This window comes from Erpetoichthys calabaricus, chromosome 2, assembly GCF_900747795.2.
Source record: "Erpetoichthys calabaricus chromosome 2, fErpCal1.3, whole genome shotgun sequence".
NCBI classification, from domain to species: Eukaryota; Metazoa; Chordata; class Cladistia; order Polypteriformes; family Polypteridae; genus Erpetoichthys; species Erpetoichthys calabaricus.
The window spans coordinates 91950742-91975171 of NC_041395.2; the positions used below are offsets into that span (position 1 = coordinate 91950742).

The window sequence follows — 24430 nt, forward strand, 5'->3', positions numbered from 1 at the left end:
ACATATCACACGAAGTGTAAGAAATCTGCATCAGTACAGTAATGGATATTAGACATACCTTTCTACTGCATTTATGTTCATATTTTGATATTTCATGTTTCTGTTTTACAAAATAACATAACGCTAAGGAGGCTTACAACAACAAAACATACACAAACACACTCTTAGTTTTGTGACTGTTTATTTTCCTAGGAAAAGTTTCAGATTGAGCATCAGTTTACTGTAGTATATTTGGTGGTGTTTTATTCAAGTCTACTTGTGTCATTGTGGTATCAGTGATTTTAAAACAAATCTGCATTGTGGATTCAAGATTCATAAATGCTTCCAATATCCAAAGGATTTAAATGTTTACTAAATGCTTAAAATTATGATTTTGTTTTTCTGTCTACAGGGTACTTTCAGCTCAAGCCTGGATGTGACGCGTGGAACACGACATCGTGGACTAGTGGAGAGAGTTCAGAGGGAGCGCCGTTTAATATCACCTCTGCGACATTACCGTCGACAAGTATCCTTATGATATGTATCATTACCTTCTGGGTGTGCATTTTGGAGCCAACTGGTTTACAGATTTTTGCATCAGTAGGATTGCATTGTTATATAGTATATGCCGAAGGCTGCAGGAGCCATACGATAAATGTTGAACATGGTGCTGGTTGTTGAAAATGCCTTTGAAACCTTTTGTTATCAGGTAGCTTGTTTCAAATTTGGATATTAAATGACAGCATTATGAGCATCAACATAGGAAGGAAAAATGTAAATCAATAGTCTATTCCTTATGGGAGCAGCAACTATAGTAGGTGTTAAGCAGTATACAAATGAACAAAATACAATGTAACAGAAATACATTATATAATTTACTTAAAATGTTTTTTATTTTGATACTCAATCTTAGTTTTCTATGGAACTTACGATTTTTTTTCTAATTTCATTTCGCATTGCCAGCTTATACTTTTAGTTAGGCAACTACAATTTCCAATACACAATGCATCAGTTGCTTAAGAATGTGAATAAACGATGTATAGTTAAAAGGTTTAAATGATGTAGTTTTACATTTTGTTTAATAACATTTTTAGTATTTTTAAGTTAACCAATTACACAGGCACAAAAGGTACAGAACAGAACACTTCTTTATTATTCCTGTTTTATTTATATAGTTATTTTAGAATTTGTATATGTGTTTCCTCTTTTTTTAATAGCCTGCTTGGTAAAACTATTTGGAAACCATTAGTTGAAAAAACACTTTGTGTAAATGTGTGTTAAATGAAATATTGTCCATTCCTCTTAATGTATAGATTATGCTTTTAAGAATAGCTAAATTAGATGTATGGCTTAATGACTTTAAAAATAATTTTTATGATTAAGAAGTTACTAGGACTGTCTACTGTGTCATTCAGTTTTCTCAAGAGTTCTAGTAATGTGGTCTGTCAGATACGAATGTTGGGGATTAAAGGTGTAGTGTGTCCTGAATCCTACAGGAGGAAATATATGTGGGGTTGGACGTGGTAATGAATAGTTGTCCATTGTTTCTCTGTTTTTGTAGCTGAAATGAATGATTTTGGCTTAGGCTGTTTGGCTCAGGCTGTAATTAGATACATGGATGGATAGAGATAGATTGATTGATTGATCGATCGATCCTCAAGGGGAAATTCACATAATTGTTGTCTCTAAGTTCCTTTAAGGATTATTTTATGGGTTGCAGCTCTTTCTTTTGCCATTTCACTAAAATACTGTTGATGATTATAACTTCAGTACATGAATTACGGTTTTTGCTAGATTATAATCCACCAACATTTTTAGATTTTTAGATTGGATAGAACTTTATTTGTCTACGGGGGAAATTTTGCTTTTTTACAGAAACTCTTTAAATAAGTACATAAATAGGTAGATAAGTAAGTAAGTAAATAAATAAATATAAACACAATTGAATGACTATAAAGCAAGAACATTCCAAAAGAAAGCAAAGTTCTGACTTGGACTTTACAGTCACAGTGAAGGCACTATGCAGATGTATTGCTGTTGTTATAAAGAAACCCCAGTAGCGTTATTTGATACACTTCTGCTGAATGATTAGTTGGCTGAAAGTACTCATGGTTCGTGTGTAAGAGAGAGGATGTGCAGCATTGTTCATAATGACACTGAGTTTTGTTTTAATTCTCTCTTCCGCTACAACCTCCATGAGGTCCAAACTGCATCCTATAACTCAGCTTGCCCTTTTAATTAACTTGTTGATTCTGTGGGCCTCTCTTGAACTGATATTACCAGTCAGCACACCACAGCATAGAAAAATTACACTTAACATCACAACTTTATAGAAGATATGAAGGATGCCACTTCCCACATTAAAGGAACACCATCTCCTAAGAAAAAAGAACCTACTCTGCCCTTTTTTTAAGACAAGTTCATAATTTTTCAATGGGCTTTTGACAAAAATGTATCAGAAAATGTTTAAGCATTAAGTTGCTAAGAAGTACTAAAGATTTTGGTTCATTATAAAGTAAATTTTAAAAACCTAGTATTTATTTACTGGATGACAGAAGAAACGTTTGATTGCCAGTTTAACTTTGAGCAGAAATTGTAAAATACCTATAAATATACCAAAAGTGTATTTTTTTAATGCCATCTGATAGCTCAGAATAATTGTTCTTCTTGCCGTCTGATAGTTTTCCAAGTTCTCTCTCTCTCAGCTAAACTGATGTCCTGTATTCTATGGAAATCTGCTTGGCATACTTGTAATGTAAATGTATTTGTATAGCACCATTTTTTTTTATCTCTCTTTAAATTTTTGTATTCTCAGTTTTATTGACTGAAACATTGAACTTAAGTTTATTTTCTGAGGTTGGTTACCCAAGTAGCTAAAGAGAAGTACCGTTTGTTGGTTTTTTTTTCATATGTTTCCTTTTGATTTGTATATTGGTTATATCATTTTTAAAATAAAGTTTATATAGCTATGAACACTGCACAGAAATATTATAATAGAATCCCCAATGTTTCCATTCAGCATGTAAGCATGCAAAAGTTCCTTTTATTTTATAAAATTAAATCTTCCATTTGGCACATGTTCTGATTGTTGTTATATTAAGTATACATTAGTGGGAATATTAGATATGGGTCATTCCATGTCCAATCACCCAAAGGCCCACGCATTTTGGACTGAAAACATTCTGGAAAATTTACCAGGTGTACAATTGTTAGTCAGGAGACACCCTGTAAATTTTTTTGATGTAAGTCAACACTTTACAAGATACAGTCAGTTTACTGAGGGGAGGGTGGTGTCCATTTTATCTGGCCTCATTTTATCATCAAACTTCAGAAGTCCATAGCTCAGAAACTAAACCACAGAACAGGCTCAGACTTTGCACGCCGGTACATTAATTGGTATAGTATATGACAAAATTAACACATTTGGTCCAGATGACCCTGCATTCTCAAAGCAGCCCCTTGATATTGACCACAATTTAATTAGAGTTTTTGGCTTAACTATGTTTAGGACTCAGAAATACACATTTGTAACCAACACAGACTTTTGGACTTTTTTCCCCCCTTATTCAGATAACTATATAGGCTTTCTAAAAAAGCAATAAACAGAAAAGTAACTGTATCAGAGTTTGAAGAGCAAACCTCTCAAATCCAAAAAATCATTTTGGATTTCACTTTCAGAGCACCGTCACAGTATGTGGGAATATTCAGATAATTTAAATATTTTTCATTTATTCTACATTGTTCTTTCTTTCTCAAAACACATACCATACTTTTCTTATGCAGATTTTTCATGTTTGTTTTCCATCCTAAACATAGGCTGAATGCACCATGTGTCAATAATGATAATCATTGAGTTTTCAATCAGTAAGTTCTCAAAAATGTCAAACTTTTTTCATATCAAATGACGATGTCCTATCTCATGTTGCTGAACTGAGAATACAATTCTCCATGGCCAAAAGAGTACCTGGTACTCAAGAATACCACTGTTACATCCCTACAGAAGATGGCAAACTCAAACTCAGGTGTCTGGTGAAGACAGTCAATTGACTGTCTGAGTATTCACCACTTAAGCTGCAGCTGAGATCCTGCCCTCTCACAATCACTCTCCTAATGGATCAGATGTGTCCCTCACATTAGACCAGTGTCCTATTTGAGGGCTATGTTGGGTGCATGTATGATGAAAAATGTTAGATTGGTGTGATTTGTGACAAGAGTGAAGCATAATCAGACATCCTGATATGTTTCATGCATCCAAACTATCCTGAACAGTCTTTCCATTGGCCATCTAGAGACTATATTTGTTGGTTGCCATTACAGTGTGTCATTGCACACCAGGCAAATACCATCTTGATCTCAAAGACAAAAATGCCCTACACTCTGCACTTCGATTGAAACAGAAATGAAATGGGTCACATTCTTGCTGCTGCAATACCATCCATCCATTATCCAATATGCTATATCCTAACTACAGGGTCATGGGAGGGTCTGCTGGAGCCAATCCCAGCCAACACAGGGCGCAAAGCAAGAAACAAACCCCGGGCAGGGCGCCAGCCCACTGCAGGCTGCAATACCAAGATGTTGACATTTCATTATAACTAGTGTTGTGTTTAATGATAAATCAAGCAGCTATTGTTCACGTGTTGTTGTACTTAATGTGCCTTTGGTGATTAATTTTTTTCTGTTAATCCTATACCCAAGTTAGTGATGAAGAACTTAATGGTTATCATTACTGACAAATGGTGAATTTAAGCCACGTTTAGATTGGAAAATAAAAATAAGAGATTCACATAAAATAGTAAGACTTGTTTTTGAGAAAGAAGGAACAATGTAGGATACAGGATTTTTTTTTTAAATGTCTGGACATTCCCACAGTACATTAATCTGGTTTAAACATTAGACCCAAAATGATTTTTGAGAGGTCTTCTAGTCAAACCCTGATGCCGTTTCTTTTTTGTTTATAACCTTTTGGAAAGCCCTGTGTAGATATCTAAACATGGAAAAAAAAAGTTCAGCAGGTTGTATTAGTTAGAAGTATGCTTTCTGAAAGCCTAAATAATGGTGAAACCAAAGAGGCAAAGTATTTTTTTTTTTTTTTTTGCATTTTTGAAGGTCTGATCTTACCAAGTGGTGTCATCTGGACCACACATTTTAATTTTGTTACTTACTATACAAATAAAGGTACCAGTATGCAAAATTTGAGCCTGCTAGGTGGTTTAGATCTTGAGATATGATCTTGTGAAACTGATGTAAAAATAAACCTGGCGCTAAATTTGACACCCCTCCCCCCTCACAAAATTGACTGTATCATGGAAAGTATTAATCTTACATCAAAATAATTTTACAGGGTGTCTCCTGGACAACACAGGTACACCTGGTATTTTTTCAGAATTTTTTGAAACAAAATATGTGGGATTTCTGGAAAATTGGTTGATTTGACATGGAATGACCCATATCAAAGTGTTGTGTTCTGTGTTTTACCTTTGCTTAAATAAAACATGTCGTCCCTAATGGTGCAATATACATGCCACAGGAGTTATATTTTGTTTGTATTGCATTACGTAATGGCCCAATTGTGTCTTAGAAATGTAATCAGAGTTATTGTTTTCTTTGACCGCTACAACAGTCAACAACAGTATACAGTATATAGACAAAAATGTTAATACAGTATATCTCAGTAAAAAATAAAATGAGAGTTTGTATGGACAATTGGAAAACATTCATTTTATTTTTGAAGCATGCGCCTTCTTAATTTTACACTTCTTAATTTTACAGTGATAGGTTTACTCAACTGTTATGAATAGTACTTTAAAGCTGAAGAAATTACAGTAGTGAGTTAGAATTTAAGTAGAGGAAAAGCCCCCAGGTCTTCAGATATTATACTTAGAATGTATCTGATTATGCATAAACAGAGAATCCTACCCCATGTTTACGGCTCGTATCTTCATGTTTTAGAAAGATGACTAGCATGTCTCTTCTGGCTATGCTTTCTGTTTTTATTATATGTTTATAGTCTATTATAAACAATCCTGTCATTAAGCACTGTATTGGACTTGAGGATACAATTTAGGTTCTTCAAATAAGCTCAATATTGATTAATTGACTTGAGGATACAATTTAGGTTCTTCAAATAAGCTCAATATTGATTAATTGCAAATTTCATACCATTTTTTTATCAGAACCTTGACAAAAGTGAACAGATTGACAGTTCTCCATATAGCTCTGCCTACTTGTCTCCACCTGCTGATGCCAGTTGGAGAAGGTAAGGATATAACACCCTCCTCTACTGTCTTCATTTCTGAACTTTTCTTTAGCAAGATAGCAATAATAAACACATTTTTAGACTGAGCTTTGCATAATTTAAACCAAATATAAATAAACTTGGGGCAATTCATTAAAGGTATGGTTGTAGTTTACGGTTTTCTTTCATCAGTATAAAATGTAGTTCTTTCTCCCCTAAAGAGTTCTCATGATTTAAAATTACAGCTTTGCATTTAGAATATGCTATTGTGTCATATTTATAGAGAATACGGTAATATCTACAAAACTCATATGATTGTGCTGACGAATTAATAGCTGGTAATCATATTTTTCTAAATATGTATTATTTTACCCAGTCCATGAATGTTGTACATTTATGCTTACATTTGGAACACCATTTCTGCTAATTTATCATATTATTATTTGTCCTGTACCTTATGTAATATCATTATTGACATCAAGCTAATAATAGCCATATTCACTGCTGACTTCCTAAACTCCTAAATTTCTGACATTTTTAATGGTGATGGGTGAATGTTTTTATATTCAACTTTTGTTTGTAGAGCTTTAAAGTAGAAATAATTTTTTAAATAATTACAAGTTTCTGTAGGTGTTACATTCACTTATAACTATTGAATACTGCTTCTTCTGCTCTTCAGTTATTGACAAGTTTCCCTATTATGCTCTTCACTTTTTTTCCATACCTTCTTTTTCCGTGCTGGCCTACTTTTCTGTCTACTGCAGTCAAATGGCAAAGCATGTTTTCTGCTAAGATATGTCTCCTCATGCCAGGTGTATTATTTATTGATAGTGTGTACACCATATATTGCAGCCTTAAAATAAATATTAAACTATAGTTAAAATAACAAATAGCTGATTCATTTGACTTTGAGTGTTTATAAAGGCAGCCAATAAATAAATAATATTTAAAAGAAAGAAGCTGATTGATTTCTCTGACTGCTACGCACATTATAAGTGGGTATGTTCTATGTATTTTATACATAAAGCCTATTAGGTCATTAAGTCTGAAGACATACAGCCTTAATTGATGTCTTGATGATGTTCCTTTAAAGATGTTTAAAGAAATTTAACGTGTCCTATAAGGTCAAATTAGAAGAAGTGGAAATTTGGGGTGTAGCATGTAGATGGGTGCAAAATTGACTCAGACACAGGAATCAGAAGGTGATGGTGTGAGAAACTCTATCAGAATTAGCTGATGTTAATAGTGGTGTTCCACAGGGGACAGTGTTAGGGCCACTGCTATTTTTAACATATATAAATTATTTTGACAGGAATATAATTATCAAACTGGTCAAGATTGTAATTTATATGAAGTTAGATAATCCGTTGAATCATTACAGAGGACCTAGGACAGTATATAGGCCTGGGAAGATTAGTGGCAGATAAAATTTAATGTAAGTAAAAGTATTACATGTAGGAAGTAAAAATGTTTGAATACACAATGGGAAGTCTGAAAGTTGAAAATACAATTTATGAGAAGGATTTAGGAGTCATAGTGGACTTGTCACTATCAACTGCCAGACAATGTTCAGAAGCCATTTAGAAGGCTAACAGAATGTTCAGTTAAAATAGCATGATGGGTAGAGTTTATAATGCACTGAGTAGACCTCCACTGGAGCACTGTGTACAGTTTTAATCTCCAGGCTTTAAAAAGGACATAGCGGCACTGGAAAAAGTCCAGATAGAGTAACTAGGCTGATTCTAGGGCTACAATGGATGAGATATGAGAACACATGGAATAAGTTACCAAGTAGTATGATAGACAGTAGGACTTTAGGGACTTTCAAAACTAGACAGTGTTATTTTAGAAGAATTAAGTGGATAGGACTAATGAGCTTTGTTGGGTTGAATGACCTATTCTTGTCTAGATTGTTCTAATGTCCCTGATATAGGAAATAACCGGTAGCATTCTGATGCATATCATGGAATAAATTACAATAGAAGTTAATGTATAGCATATATTATAAGATTTTTATTTTAAAGGCATGGTATATTACCAGCTATTAATCAGCCTTTAGTTTGCAATGATTTAGTAACAACTTGCACCATCATAAGACACTTGTAGTATAGAATCATTATAAGAAATAATTAAGCTGATTAGAATAAATCCTGTCCCTTTTTTGTATTGTTATCTTCGTGTAGCTTCAAATTGGTCTTTGAATCATCTTTTTGCTTTATGTTGACAAATGATTCATTTGTACTTCATGGCTCCCTGAGTTGTCTGTCTAGATAAAGAAAACAAGTCTCTGTACAAAGAGTTGTGTTCTATATAATACATGTCCAAATGACATGTTTGTACATTGTTACTACATTGATGCAGCTCCTGTTGTTATTGTACAGCATGTTGCACATTAGAAATTTCTGTTTGGAACAGTGATGTTCCACGTAAAGCTGTTACAAAGCTACCTAAGGCGATGCACATATGAAACAGAAGTTTGGAGTAAAACTATTAAATTGGGGTACTGTACAAGTAACAGAAGTTGTAGTTTCCAACATTTATTTCTCCTTGTTGTTTTTAATTCACAATTCTCAGTACTTGAGTTATCTCTACTTTTATCCTTTATTTTCTTAGTCTCAAAAGATTAAAATCCTTTAAGCTTTCTTAATATGTAATACTCTGCATTGTTCAAGTAATTGTGATAGCTGTTCTCTGGGCTTTCTTGATCAATGTTATATTTTTATATTCTTCTTTTGGCTGCTCCTGTTATATTCTTATATAATTTGGAGACATGATATGGAGATCAGACCTTTACACAGTTTTCCTGTGGTTGGTACAAGTGCATTTTGATGCTTAAGCACAACTTCTTTTAGTTAGCAGTAATTAGTATACATCATAAAATCTAACATCTTATTAACCTTTTTAATGTCTTATGTGCATTGTGTAGTTTGAGTAGTGATAATGAGTCTACTTGGGCACTTGAACCCTCATGATGACATATACTTTTTAAGTGCTAACCTTGTACTGTGTAGTCATGTTGCTTATTTTTCTTCCAGGTTGTTATTTCATATTTGTTTATATTAGGCTCTCTTTAACACACATTGTCCCACATCAGTGGTTTGTCCAGGTTTATGTTTACGGATTGTTCTAATCCAGCATCTATAAAAATTATAAATCACAGTATTCCCAGAATCAAAAATATGTCACGTGATTGTTTACGTTGGGTGTTGAAAAAGAAACTTTCCATTAAGGCTGAAAGGTTAATTAGCTAAGACATTAAATATAAATAGAGAGAGAGAGATAGAAAGATAGAACAAACTGTTTTAATTTGTCCCCTGGGAAAAATTTGTATTTTTACAGAAGCTCTTTAAATAAATACATAAATAAATGGTCTGAACAAAGAAGAAAATTAAAATGAAAGAAAACCTCTGAGTTGGCTGTCACAGGCACAGTGAAGCATTATGTAGACATATTGCCGTTGGTATAAAGGTACCCCAGTAGCATTTCTTGACACACTTCTGCTGAACAATTCTTTGGCAAAAAAGTGCTTACAGTATAAGTCACAGTAAAAGTGGTATAAAATATGATAACAGAGAAAAAACAATTTAACCCCTACCTGAGAGAAAGAGAATGAGAGTGCCAAAAGAAAAAAAAAAAAAAACTTTCTTGCCATATTTAAAAAAAAAAAAAAAAAAAAAAAAATTTTTGAACAGTCCCACTAAGTGAGAATTTATTTTTTTTCTAATTTCAGATGTAATATTGAACATCTGTTCTGAGTTATAAAAGGTGTGTGTTTTGGGATTCTTCTAGTTAAGCAAGATAAGTCTATGTGCTAGTTGTGTGGTATAGGTTATTACAATCAATTTGTTTCTGTCCACGTTAAGCTTTTTTCAATAAGGCAGAATAGTGTTGAAAACACTGGAAAAATGAAAGAACATTATTCTAACTGTGGTGCTGGCTTTGTCCAAGTGTGAGTAGGCTGTTTGGAGCATTTAGATCAGAGCATCCTCTACACTTATATGTGTCTGATAGGCAACCTGCAGAGGATCCAGTTGTTCTAAATCCAGGAGTCCTAGCTGTTTCAAGATCAGCCTCTCAAAGGTCTTCATGATGCATGAAGTAAGAGCAGCTGGCCTGAAGTCCTTGGGATCACTAGAATGCACTTTCTTTGGCTTTGGGATCTAGCAGGATGTTTTGCACATCTTGAGAACCTTCTGCAAATTCCGGGAAGGTGGGGACAGGTGCTGAAGAATCCTGCGGAACTGGCTGGCACATATTTTTAGCATCCTGGTGTGGTGTAGCAGGGCTCATGTTAAAAAGGCCACTTTTTAAATAAATAATCACTGCAGTCCCGGCTTAGAGAGGGGGCGTTGTAGTGTGACTGGAGCGGTTCCCGGATGAGGCGTGCTTAAGTGCACAGGTGAGGAGTTGTCTGCATCCGCAATTAGTGCTGGGAGCTGCTAATTGCCACATCTGATCCACGTCCCCGTAATAAATAGAAGCATGAGGTGGCTAGGAGGGGGGAAAAAAGATAAGAGAGAAGGACGGAGGCTAAGGGAGAAGAAGGCTGGAGAAGTAGGGAGCCGTTGCGAGCGAGTGACAGCAGGCAGCTGGAAGGAGAGCCCTGAGAGAATGTTTGGCCGACACTCGGGGTGGATGGATTGGGTCACACCTGCTGAGCTTTTCGGAGGAGCGGAAGTGACCAGGATCATGGACGGCTTGCCGCGTAAGGCCAAGAAGGCAGCAGCAGTCATGGAGGCTTTTGGGCGTGTTGAGCCCCAGTGTGATCACCCTGGCCGCTGGGGGAAGGAACCCAAGTCTCGGTCCGGTTGGAGCCCAATGTAGCCGGGGATCAGAGGGCTACCAGACCAGTATTGAAGGAGCTGCATTTTGCTGGTAGGTTGACTCCTCTGTTGCGGGGCCCGGAAGGGAGAAGCAGGGGGGAGTAGCCGGGTTAAAGAAGTATGCAACGGATTTTTTAAAGAAAGACTGCTTCCAGCCGTTATTTTAACCTCGTTGTTTTTAAAAGGATGTATTTATTGGATTTTAACCTCCATGGATTCACCTCTGTTTTAATGGATTATTTATTTAAAGATTTGTGATGCACTGCACTTTAATTTATTTGGACACTGTTTTTGGTTTTGTTTTTAATAAAAGCACTTTTTGCACCATCCCCTTGCTTCTTGTTGTGCCTCACTGTCCAGCTCGGTGTCGGGTTCGAGAGCTCCCCTGAAGCCAGACGGGAGCCTGGAGCTGAACCCGCATCATCACACCTGGGTCTGATTCCATCTGCCCATTAAGCCTTGTTTATACAGTTTTCCCTGCTCTCTCCTCACTTGATCAGCAGAGCCACAAAGTCAAGGAAGTGGAGGGGGACTGGAGACCACTGGTGTGATGTCATTGTAGGATGAAAGTACCGGGACGGACAGTAGTGAGTTTACTTTTTACAGAATGTATTGTGTCTGTTACATTTGCCGCATCTGCCAAGGTTGGGATGTAAGCTGCCAGCACATTGGCATGTGAAAACTCTCTCTGCATATACATATAATGAGATCGTAAGCTCACTGTGAGCAGCTCAACATTTGGGTCACATCTGTAGTTTAATTGTAATGTGTCCAGGGTTGCACCATTTTTCATTCATAAAAACTGCAAGTTTGCCTCCTTACTACTTGCTGCTTTTTTCTTCTTCTGCTTCTGTCTACCCACTCAAGTTTAAATCCATTCAATGCATCCGCAGAGCCCAGTGTTTCAGCTCTAAGTCATGTCTCTGTAAAGCACATGAGACTTCTAAGTCTGTATTCCTTTTGGCTCCTGATCAAACTTGAGAGCCCATTTCTTTTAACAAAATTTCTAAATTGAAAATAGTGGGAAAATTGTGTAAATTTGAAGCACAATTTTTCATGAGAAACACATGCATTATCTGTATGGAGTTCTCTACATGTCTCAAGTATTTTCTATAAATTAAATACTGAATATGTTTGAGAAGGTTGAAAAAAGTGGTTATCGCATAGAAAAGCAACAGATAAAAACTTCTCTGCCTTGAAGTGAGTTCTACATTTGTTCTATAATCTAAGTGATTGGTGGAAGACTAGATTATTAGTATAATGACAAAAGTTAGTATTTACTAAGGCACTTAGCCAGACTAGGAAAGAAGAAGGAGAGCAAAATTCCATTGCTAAACAGACTGGTGTAAATTCATTAACTTGTCCCAATTTCTAGGTCTTTATAAATAAACTGCCTTTTTTAAATTATCTTCAATACTTTATTGATAGCTTAGGTCATGTGCATACTGCATCATGCTCCGTGAGAAAAACATTGACGCCTACAGTATGAACTGGATGGAATTCAGTTGCATTAATGGATAAATTTGGTATTTTTTAAGTCAGTTATTTCTTTGCAATCATTGTATATATCAGTTTTTCACATAAAATTGTGTTCTAAAGTGAAGTGTTTCTTTCAATTTAAGATTTCAATTTAAAAAATCCTTCCATGTTTATGAAAAATCCTTGTGCTAATGAAGGGAAGATAGAAATTATTATTTTATCATGGATTCTTGAAAGTATTTCTCTTGAGGTAAGAATGCAATGCCTGTTTGCTTGTCTGCTCACAGCTATCATTGTGGATGGAGTTACGACAACCCCAACAAGCCGATCCCTTAAGCTGTATTCTGCTTACAATCCTACTTTTGCTTCTGCAAATCATTTTTTTTAAGTTTTGTTCTGCCATGGCTTGTAATAATGGACAGATACATACTCACATCATATGATTATTTTTTTTGGCGCTTACTTTTTGCCCATCACATTCTGTGTTATTTTACAAAGGCTACAGTGGCTACATGCTAAGTGGCAACATAATGAAAAGAGCACATAAGATTTTCATTCTACTTTGTGCAAATAACTAACTCTGAATTGAACCAATTATAATGCATTGAATTTTTAATAAAAGCGACTCCATTTGAACTAGTGTGGTGCTGAGGTATCACATGTTGCATGGCTGTGCTTGGGTCCTAACTTGGAACCTGAGGTGTGTGCGGCAACACACTATATCAATGCATGCTCCCAACCACCTCCTCCTCCTCCTTAGAGTTTTGAAAGAACCAAGTCACATGTATGTCGCATTTTATCTGGTGTGTTAAGCACACGGCATGAGTCGCTCTTTCTGAGGATATGGTAAAAAAAAAAGCTTGGGATAGGCAATGTGTTGAAATGAGTAAATTCACTAACATTCACTGATATCAATCAATCCGTAAATACACATGTAAAACCTACGGAGACTCTGGCGCCATGAGGCAAGAATGATAGCTGTTTGTTACCCGGCAAAGCCAGAGCTAGCAAGCAGTGATTGGGGTGTATGGGCACACACAGACACAGTACTTATAGTGTATTTAGGACATGTTTCCTGTTGTGATGTCGCAATCCATAATTTTTGTATTCTATACCAATACCAGTGAAATTTTATGATAATTGATGCCTTTTGATGCCACGGCAAAAACAGTAATCCCATTCTATTGATTTTTATTAAAGTACCTCCATTATTGAAGTGAACAATATTGCCGATTTTTCTAAAATACAATATAAAATATATAAATACTGCAGTAACAACAATTTTAAAATATTGGTATATCCATCAAGTAGTTACCCAACTGTCATTTAAATAAATGAGTACTGGCATTCGTAAATACCAATTCAACTTCAACTTTGATATGTGGCAGAGGTGGGTTTTGTAAAGAATGATAAATTATGAACTTCCTGATTTATCTTAACATTTACACATTCTAAATTAATTCTGACATCTGTCCAGTAAGTGAAAAATACTGCTTAAAATCCATACTGTATATTCTAATTATGATATAATAAATATTATACAAATACTATAAATATACTTCAAATACAAACATTATTATATATGTACTATTGATTTAAACAAGCTCTTTAAAGCGGAGTTTATAACAACACACTTTTAAGGTCTGATTTGTCTGTGATCCACTCTGTTTTAAGTTTGTAACTTTTGCTGTTGTTTTATTTTTGCATCATTAGCTAGTTAAAATATTATTTATTACTAGTTGATTACCCAGTGGCTTCGCTCACTGAGTGTAAGGGAAAAAAATAAAATGTAGTCTATAAGTTATTAAACAGTAAAACATTAACATTTAAGAAGTAAAGATATATTGAGCTCTACTGGAGTGGTCTGGGGTAAACTACATTTTAAAGGCGTTATAACACAACAGGTAAGTAGTACTAACAGCAACTAAAATGTATTTGGATTATCTCTTGGTAGTAGATCCGTTGTGAAAGGCGCTACACGACCACTGTGGTATAGAAATTACATTTTCTATATGATTGTCCAAATTTCTGCCTGACAACCTTGCACCACGTGCCTGTTATTTACTTCTTAAAATAATTCATCACAAAAGGAACCTTGAATGTTGCGGGGTTTTAGTGACCCGAACTCACCTTAAGGGACGGTAAGTAGTAGTGCAGGGTAATTTACAAACAGAGTCCTGCTTCGATGGCACCGATTACACTCATTCGCAAAGATTTCCACTCTCCTAGGAGCCGATGGGGCACTTGAAGTGTCACAAACAGTGCGAGAAGAGAGGACGCTGCCTGAAACTGCGAAGCTTTCAACCCCGCGGAGCAGCCTGACATTCCGCGCCTCCCAGCATCCACTTTGTTCTCATGCACATTGTTTACAGCTCGCCACAGTTATAAAGTAGAAAGACGCAAAGCTGTTTTCCTCATCTCTTCTACTATCAAGTACTGCCAACTAAAAAAAAGTTACAATTTGGCAGTTTCCGTGACAGTCACGTGGACGAATAAATAAAACTTCTCTGTCAGAACGCGCCTGGCGGCAGACGGCTCAGCGCTGTAGTCCAGAGAGGAGGGCTGGGAGAGGACGACGCGGGGTACACTTCTATGGGATAGATCGGCTTGTTTGTGTTTACTTCTTTCAATATTAGTAAAATAACTCTCACACAAATAATAACAATTCGTAAAGACGATATAAAAATGGCGTCCACAAACGAAGTGATTAGTTCCTGTATTATAATATGTTCTGTGGTCATACGTAATTTCCGTTTCAAACACAAAAAGAATTTTATATATATAGATTTAATGAGTGAGTCAAATTAATTTCAATTTCAAATGTCAGAAGCTCATGGTGCTTTAATTTTCCAAATCTATCTGTTTTTTTTTTGTTTGTTTTTTTAATATTTGACCCAACTTTAAAGCTTTCTTTGTGAAATCAAGCTTTTCAGTTTTACATAAATTCTTTGTTTCAGTACATCAGTTAAGCAAGCTTTGTTTTGATATTTTCAAGGTTTCTAATGTGAGGGTGACATTTTTCTGCTTATGCTTGTCTTCAAATCCAGAATTAGAAAATTATTTTGGCTATTGTTGCCTGTACTCAAAAAATGTATAAATATGTGACTGTATTACATTCTTCAACATACAATTCAAATGTTTGACATGGCTTCACTTATAGGTCATACTAATGAATGGTGCTTTTTCCTTCATAACACAAACAAATGATACAAAATGCAGTGTTTGCAGATTTGTTTTTAACAATAAAGTGTGCTGTTTTATTTGTTCTGCTAACTGCATGTTTTGTCAATTATGCGTCTCTGTTAACATGGTACCTGTCATATTAATAGGGAGATGCTTCTTGTCTTTCAAAGCATTGAAACACTAAATAAATTTTATTTTGGTATTACTCATCTCATTGCTGGTGTAGATAAGCTAAATAGCCACTTTGCTTAAGTCTTGTGTCAATGTTTAACTATCCTTACACATCTACAATCCTATACATGTAACTGTGGATGTGTGTGAGTTCCCCCTCCTTGATCCATGCAGTTGAACTGCATGTGACCTGGATGGATACTTGAACTGATGAACACTTGTAGAAGTGCTTATTACAATCAGAGAGTGAAGGTGAAGCCTCCTTTCATTTATCGGGACTTTGTAGCATTCTATTTTTTTTTAATAAGTAAGAAGTACGATTTGTGAACTCAAGCCCTGAAATTCTCCTGCGTGAGTACAATGCATTTTCCAGACATGATTTCTGCTGTTTTTCTTTTCAACATGTTTTGATTTGGTGCTGTAGCATCACTATTGTGAGACATTTTTATATTTATATTTTATATTTTATATTTACTCACTATTTTTTTAATGTATAATTGTGCCTTCCAAATAAATTAGTCTATTTGCAGTCATACATGAGCACAGTCTACTGACTTTCTCACTACTACAAGTACTGTAAAAAAAAAAAAAAAAAAAAAGCTTATGCCATTATGTTTTCGGACGTTTTGTATCAAATTAATACTGAAGTATTGGTTCTTGTATCATCTGTGGTCTCCTGGCTACTAGAGTCCATCGACCTTGATGCATAGCAGCCAGCAAGATGGTGGGGAGAGTGGCAAAAGGGTTGCCTATTACCTTGGGTGAGAAGAGTGAGGCAGAGTCGTGTGGTGTGCATGAGTGGACAAAATGTCGAAGCAGGTGGGAGCGCGTATCCCCATTTGGAAGTAACTACATCTATATATAAATATTACACTGACTCGCACACTGGTCTGATGTTGTACTGAATATGACATATTATTCTCCTTATAATACAATGAAACATGTTAATTTGTATTTTACAGATAGGTTCCATTTAACAGATTTATATTCAATTGTTTTTTTATATGTAATTCCATTCTCAAAGCCACTGAATTCAATTCCTGACCTTTTGGCTCAGGTTTATGTGGGTTGCATTTCAGTATGTCGTGTATGCATTTTAGTATATTATATACGTTTTTAACTTATTTTTACAGTATTCCACAGGCTTCCTAAATTTGCAGCCTTTAAACGTCGTAGGTTTTTGTAATAGGTTAAAGTAAAGTATGATTCATTGTTGTAAGTTTATTGCCTGGCAATTGCAAAAACAAAATTGAAGCTTGAACATACAATAGATGGTAAACACTAAAAATAATGCTTGAGTGAACAATATAAATGAATGAAAACCGTTTACATAAAAATAATAGTCATCCATTCAAACTTTTCCTAAAGCTGCTTCTTCTTGGGCAGAGTTTCAGAAAACCAGGACCCAATCCAAGCAAGCACGGAGTACAATATAGGTGGACATAAATACTAAAAATTCCTGTTATTCAACATATTACCTTTTTGAATTCAGAAGAATACAGTTCTTGTAAAATTGTTTTGCATTGATCAGAAACTAAAGCCAAAGTCAAGTCACTAAGAAAAGCAGGAATTGCATACGGCAGGAAGGTTTTACTCATGGGTAATTGTATGTAGCATATTCAAGAGTAAGGAGCGCCAGTTAACTAAAAATATTAGCCTCTGGTTAAAAAAAAAACTACTAATATTATATTCAAAAGTACTTCGTTCTGATTCATCTGATTATCTGACAGCTCTACAATTGAAACCGATTTTCTTAGAAAGTTTCCTGGGTGGAGCCAGGTAACACAGCTTGATTATGTATAAATCTGTCAGGTCTGATTTTTATCTGTTACAACAAACGAACAAACACACAGTCTAGTTTAACTAATAACATATAAATTATTGTATTGTTCTTTAACATGTTAAATGCATTATTATTGGTAACGTCAAGCCGAATAGGGCCAGTCAGAACACAAAGCATGTGAACAAGATTTATTTTGTGATAACAGTGACAGTTCTTCGGAAATTTACAATGACAGCATGATAGATTCTAGTTTAGTGTTAATGAAGCATATGAATGTCATATGGTAAACCCTGTGACATAAAGAGTAAAGATTGAGAGATATATTGTGCAGTTGCCTAATGAAAGGCATTGAACTGACTGAAACCATACATAAAGAAGGCTTCAGAAAGTTGATTTGAACTTGGGACTCAAGATACAAAATAGTGACCTGTAAATATTTTAGGCAAATGTGTACACCAGAATGCCATGCATTCTTTTCTCTAACGACTGACTTAATTGTGAAGCCGGAACACTTAGCCATACTGTACAGTGAGCCTCACTACAAATGAGACAGAGAAACAGATGCCTTTAGAACTCTTACTTCATAGATGATCACACATAATTGCTGGAGAGCTGTAGGCAGTTCTTTTGTGTTGAGGCTAGGAAGAATCACGTCATACTGTATATATGACTACTGACAGTAGAACGAACATGAGCACAGCATTGGGGTTAGGGCTGGGTGATATATATTACAATATAAATCAAATCACTATTTCTATCAAGCTTACAGGTTCCTTTTTACTCCTATGTGAGATGTGAAGATATCTTAAGGTTGATTTTGGTTTCATTATTATTTTTCTGTCGGAAGTTAAACATTACAGATGTTCTGTAGAACATTATACAGTTGTATTTCAAATAAATAAAACCGGTATGTATAATAAATTAAAATCTTAATTTGGACCAGTCAAAAGCTTCAAGTGTTACAGGAGAACAAAAAACAAAATGCACAAATAAATTCTTCGGTCAATTCCAAATGAATAAAATAGGTAATACAAAAAAAAAGTCTCAGTTCTGACCAGTTAAAAGCTTACAGTACAAGGTTTACAGGAGAACATACTAAATTTGTTGGTCAACTCCAAATAATAAAATAAAATCTTAAATCTAAAACTAAAATCTTAAGGCTTTCTAGTTTTACAGGAGAAAACAAAGTAAATTCTTTGGTTAGTTCCAAATAAATAAAGTAGGTATTACTACAAAATAAAATTAAAAAAAAACTACCTCTATACGGTATACTTTGTTTTGTATAGATTCAGAATGCTTTAAATGGTTGAGAAACAAACCCACAAATAAACGGACAAAAACATAGAAACATGAAATATAGACAGTAAAGAACATAAACTTAACATATTCACTTAGTTGTGGTCAGTGGTACAAGAAATCCACATTAGTGCAGTGAAGTATGCATGGTGCGTGCTCTAAAGGATAGCACTTCTTTAGATGGTGCAAAAGATTACTGATATTACTTGTCTTTGTGGGAATATGCTTTCGACACAATTTGCAATGCAGCTACTCCGCTCCTTTTCAGACTTTAAATAGCCAAAATATCTCCACACCACTGAATTTTTTGGACCCTTCTTTTCAGCAATGTCCTTGTCTTTTGAGCCTTAGGCATACAGACTAAGTTGGGGTGTCTTCTTCGGCAGCTGCTACTCCTACGCTCAGTTCTTTTTGCATCACCCTAACCTGACATGGCTGGAACACTATTCCAGCCACATGATTGGTTTGGCGCAGCAGTATTCTCATTATCATTGGCTTTTCATGTTGTCTGTCAAAACATGAATGGAAAGAGTTCTGTTTACGTTGTATCAACCTTTTTTATATTTCTATCTAAGTAAAGTTATTTCATGATAATTAGCTGTTATGGCTAATGTTATCACCCAGCCCTAGTAGGACTGAAGAAATTGACAAGACTGGGGTGTTTAGGGTGCAGACTACACACTGCCATTGGTAACTTTAAATGGCCAAAACACAATGCTTCTTAGAAACATAACCCAATATTCCTCACAGCAGGTATTTGAATCATCCATCCATCCATCCATTTTCCAACCCGCTGAATCCGAACACAGGGTCACGGGGGTCTGCTGGAGCCAATCCCAGCCAACACAGGGCACAAGGCAGGAACCAATCCCGGGCAGGGTGCCAACCCACCGCAGGACACACACAAACACACCAAGCACACACCAGGGCCAATTTAGAATCGCCAATCCACCTAACCAGCATGTCTTTGGACTATGGGAGGAAACCGGAGCGCCCGGAGGAAACCCACGCAGACACGGGGAGAACATGCAGACTCCACGCAGGGAGGGCCCGGGAAGCGAACCCGGGTCCCCAGGTCTCCCAACTGCGAGGCAGCAGCGCTACCCACTGCGCCACCGTGCAGCCCGTATTTGAATCAATGCATATAAAACGTATGTGCTAGCCAAACATCCAAATAGGACATGGTTTGAATTGCTTTATTTATGATAAATTAGATTGTGGTTTCTGCTTATGTTCTATATTTCTCTTTAAAAATGAGTTAGTCTGTATAACTTAAAGAGAAAATAGTTATTGTTATAGTTTAGTTATAATCACTAATGTGATTACTATATATAGTTCACTCACTATATAGTTATAGTAATAGTTATAGTAGATATATGCAAAATAAATGAATAACGTGTCAATGCTGCATATTGTAGCAAATTAATTATTTTGAACTTGTGGCATTTCTTGCCGCAGTTTCAGTGTCTGAAAGGGCATTCAGCACTGGGAGAAATGTGGTCACATGCCACAGGGTTGCGCTAAAGCCCGACACTGGTACAGGATGGCATTTCTAACAAAGAACTTATGAAGAACTTTTTGGTTAATTTTAAATGATGAAAAAAAAATTTGAAGAGTTCCAGTTTTAGAACACAAAGTGAGAAAAGGTAAAGAAATTACAGTTTTCAATAGTAACTTATAATTAAATCTGCATTCATTATAATTAGAAGCGCTGTTTTTAAAAAGGGATCTTTTGCACTTATTGTGATCAAGAAAAAAGTGTAGCTGTAATTATTAAAATTGTTATAACATCCCAAAGACTTTTTTATTAGTTATTTTATGATTCATGTTTAAACTGCTCCATCTCAGGTTTTCTTTATTGCAAATAATTGCAATAATGAAAATATTTTCAACTGCAGGCTGTGTCTGACCATGTTTATTTCTATAATTTTATTAACTTTGAAGGGCTTATTAATTTATTGATTGATTGATATCGTTATTTAGTATCGTCAGGATTGAGGAAAATATTGTGATCTCAGTTTATATAACACACATACTAGGGCTTGGAATCGGATTTAAAAAAAATTAACTAATTATTTGCATCTAACATAAAATTAATTACATCTAACATTAAAGCATGTAACTAAAAATGAATATATAAATCATGAAGTAAATACATACTGAATCACAAAATTAATGTAGAATCATCACTAAGGAATTGAAACAAAATAAATGGTATAGTTTAAACTTGAACAATGACCTTAAACCTGAACCTTTAATAAAAAAGCTACTTGAGCAGAGTAAAGGTGTACAGAATCTATACAAAATATTCACTACTGACAGACCCACTGATAAAAGAATTTCTGTTGATGCTAAGATACACAGCCAACTTTTTTTTTTTAAATACTACTTCAGTATGAAGCATTAAAATAGGCACTATGAAATCTCAGATATACAATAGGAGAATAATCAGAACTGAGTAGTAAATAGCCAATGAACTAAGTAAATATTTCAAGTATTTGTGAATGAAGAGATTAACAGAATACCTCAGGCAGTAGTAACAACAAGCTGTATGTTTTACAATTTTAAAATAGCAGAGTCAGATTTACTTGAGGTACTTAGTGCATTTATAGTAATATTCTTATTATCCAGAATATGTTGTAGAACTATTTAAACAAATCTAATAAAATGTTAAGTTATATTGTAAAAATATTGAAAGTAAACAAATGGGCATTTTTAAAGGGCTCCGTATTATGCTAGTGAGACCATATCTAATGTATTGTGAGCATTTCTAGTCACCAATCTACAAAAAAGACATAACGCTTCTTGATGCAGAGTTGACCAACAAAATGTGTCTATCATGGAATCCTTCTACTTTCTGCTTAGCAAGCCTGTTCCTTGCCACTTATACGTGTACCTGTGCAACAAAGATTTATTTGAAATAAAATTCAACATGTGGTAACTGCAAAAGTTTAAAACTTTATTAGCCGTATAAATGCTTTTATTTATGTTGGAGAAGGCAGCAATTACACCTGTCCTGGCCCAATTTAAAGGATGTTCTTTTAGAAACAGTGATGTAGTAATTTAGAGGACATTGTGTAAATTATGGTTAGTTCCTCAAAATACAGTAACTCTTGGCCTGTATTGTTACTCCTAACTCACTCTGCATTCAGGTAGAGCAATTTATGTTACGTTAATTGAAGATTAAAAGTAACCCTTTACCGATGACTAATATTGTCTTAATGGATGGGTCTTAATGCAAAAATTACTGTTTCATGTAAGTATTTGTTTATCATATAGATTTAAAATACCTTCCTGAAAACTGTTGCATCTTGCAGTACCTTTTGGCATTCTTAGAATCAAGATACAGTGTAGCTGGAATGATTGTAGATTTGCACATTTGTGATATAAAGGTATAACTAGTGTATAATATATAATATTTAATGTATGCTTTCATGTAGCACATGAATCCTCTGGTGAAACCAAAGATATTAATCAAAGATGTAGTTTAAGTGTTGCAGTTAGCAGTAGCAAACATTTCTACAGAGCAATATAAAACAAAATAATGAGCAATAGTAATAGCATTTTAACTATTGCAAATTGAAAAATACGGCAATTTATGTGTTTATTTGGTGAGTATCAGTGTGGTGTTTACACATTTTACCCACATTTTCAATGTTTATTCCAACCATCTTCAGCATCTCACTACTGTGTATTTCAAGATAGCTGGAAACTCCAAATTGGCCTGACATGAGCGTGTATGCCTCTTGATTTCATCCAGTTTATGATGGTTTTCATAGCCCTGGCTTTGTGCATTTTTGTTCAAAACAATTATTTCAAGGTTAATGCCAGTATTTAGTTGAGGTCCCCTCTAAACTGAAGTTTGCATAATTTACATTTCGTTTGTCATGATGGATACTTACAAAGAAACTATACATGCAGAAAAAGAGGGAGTGACTATGGAGTTTTCTGAATGCAAATGCACTTATTTGTGATTTTAGTAAATCACTATGCATTTTCTAATCAATGCATTTATACAGTTTGGAGTTCATGTCTTAGTAGAAACAAAACTGGTGTCATTTTTACACTCTTTCCTTCTTGTAAAACTTGCTTCTAGCTTTATTACTTTGTCGTTTTAACTTGCTTTTTCATTTTCTTATTCTAACTGCGAAGTCTGAGGTACCTGATTGCTCTTCAGTGATAATGGGAAAGCACGCTCTAATTTATTACCCATTGTTTCTATTTTTTCTCGATTTTATATTGCACTTACTTTTGTTACTCCAAGGTAACTTTTTGCTGGTTTCGTGTACATCTACCTTTTTCTTTTTTAAAACTGTACAAACCATTCACTTTAATTTTAATGGCCTGTTTCTGTTAATTACAAAGGAATTTTTGGCCGGGCAACATTCCTACGGACAAAGGACAGTTATTTCGACTACCTTCAGCTGCACTTAACAGGTGAATTTGGTAACTTTTTTGTAATTATGAGATATTAAAACACAACAATAAAATAAAGTGTGGTGTTTAGCCACAACTTTTTGTTTTGTGGTTTGTTGTAGCTTTGTTCTTTTAGACACTTGTGCTTATACACATTAATTTAACTGAGTAAGAATAAAACCATAATTTGATGAATTTTCACCTTTATTTCTGCTGTGCTGGTTTGGATTTTTATGTAGAAAATAAATTTTGGTTTGCACAGGATCAAATAAAGGATAGTGATCACTATTTGCAGGAATAGATATTACTGTTTTTTATTCTGTTTTAGTATATATCAATATCTGACTGGCACAATAGTGTAGTGATCAATACCACTACTTTATGGATACATCATCCTGGATTCAAATCCCATGCTCTGCTATTGTCCATATGGAGTTTGCCTGTTCTTCTTGTGACTGGGGGGTTTCTTCCCACATTCCCAAAGATATGTGTATTAAATTAACTGGCGACAGAAAATTAGCTTTAGTGTGAGTGCAACTATGAGTATGTGTTTATGAATGTGCATTACAGTGGACTGGTGTTCTGTTCATTGCTGGTTCCTGCCTTATGCCCAGTATTGCTTTGTTCCTCTCCGAACCTATTGGATTTAACTTGGTTTTTACAATGTTTGATTCTAACATAATCTTAATTAGATTCATAATGTATTGCAGGCACTGCCAAGAAGTTATTTCAGCCATTTTTAAAGCTCTGGCCATTTTACCCATTTGACATCTAGGTGGAGACTCTTTTGTAAAGTTAAAAAGTACATAATCTAGCAGATTTTAATTAAAAGTAGGATGATGGGAACTCATTTTACATAATCACATTGACTCATATTTTTCAGTTTTTGAGTTCCGTGAGTTTCAGTGTAAAAGAGTGTAATACGTCTGGATATTCACAAGTAAAACAGTAATTTTCCATGCATTTATTTTTATGAAACTTCACATACATTGAAAATATATGAAATTATATTTCTAAAAAAAAGAGACTGTCAGTGGGGTTTGCTACATATATTACGCTAAT

At 34.9% G+C, this 24430-nt stretch overlaps 1 protein-coding gene across 5 annotated transcripts in view; it reads left to right on the plus strand.

The window, feature by feature from the left end:
• The window catches only part of LOC114646118 (CREB-regulated transcription coactivator 2-like), a 365689-nt gene that overhangs the window by 204550 nt on the left and 136709 nt on the right, over positions 1-24430 (plus strand). For 4 of the 5 annotated variants that reach the window (XM_051922804.1, XM_051922805.1, XM_028794111.2 and 1 more), the window contains exons 3-5: positions 392-505; positions 6177-6238; positions 23318-23389. In XM_051922804.1, coding sequence (XP_051778764.1) covers positions 392-505; positions 6177-6238; positions 23318-23389 — 248 coding nt within the window. The remainder of the gene's footprint in view (positions 1-391; positions 506-6176; positions 6239-23317; positions 23390-24430) is intronic. The other variant, XM_028794113.2, reaches the window with a different exon arrangement.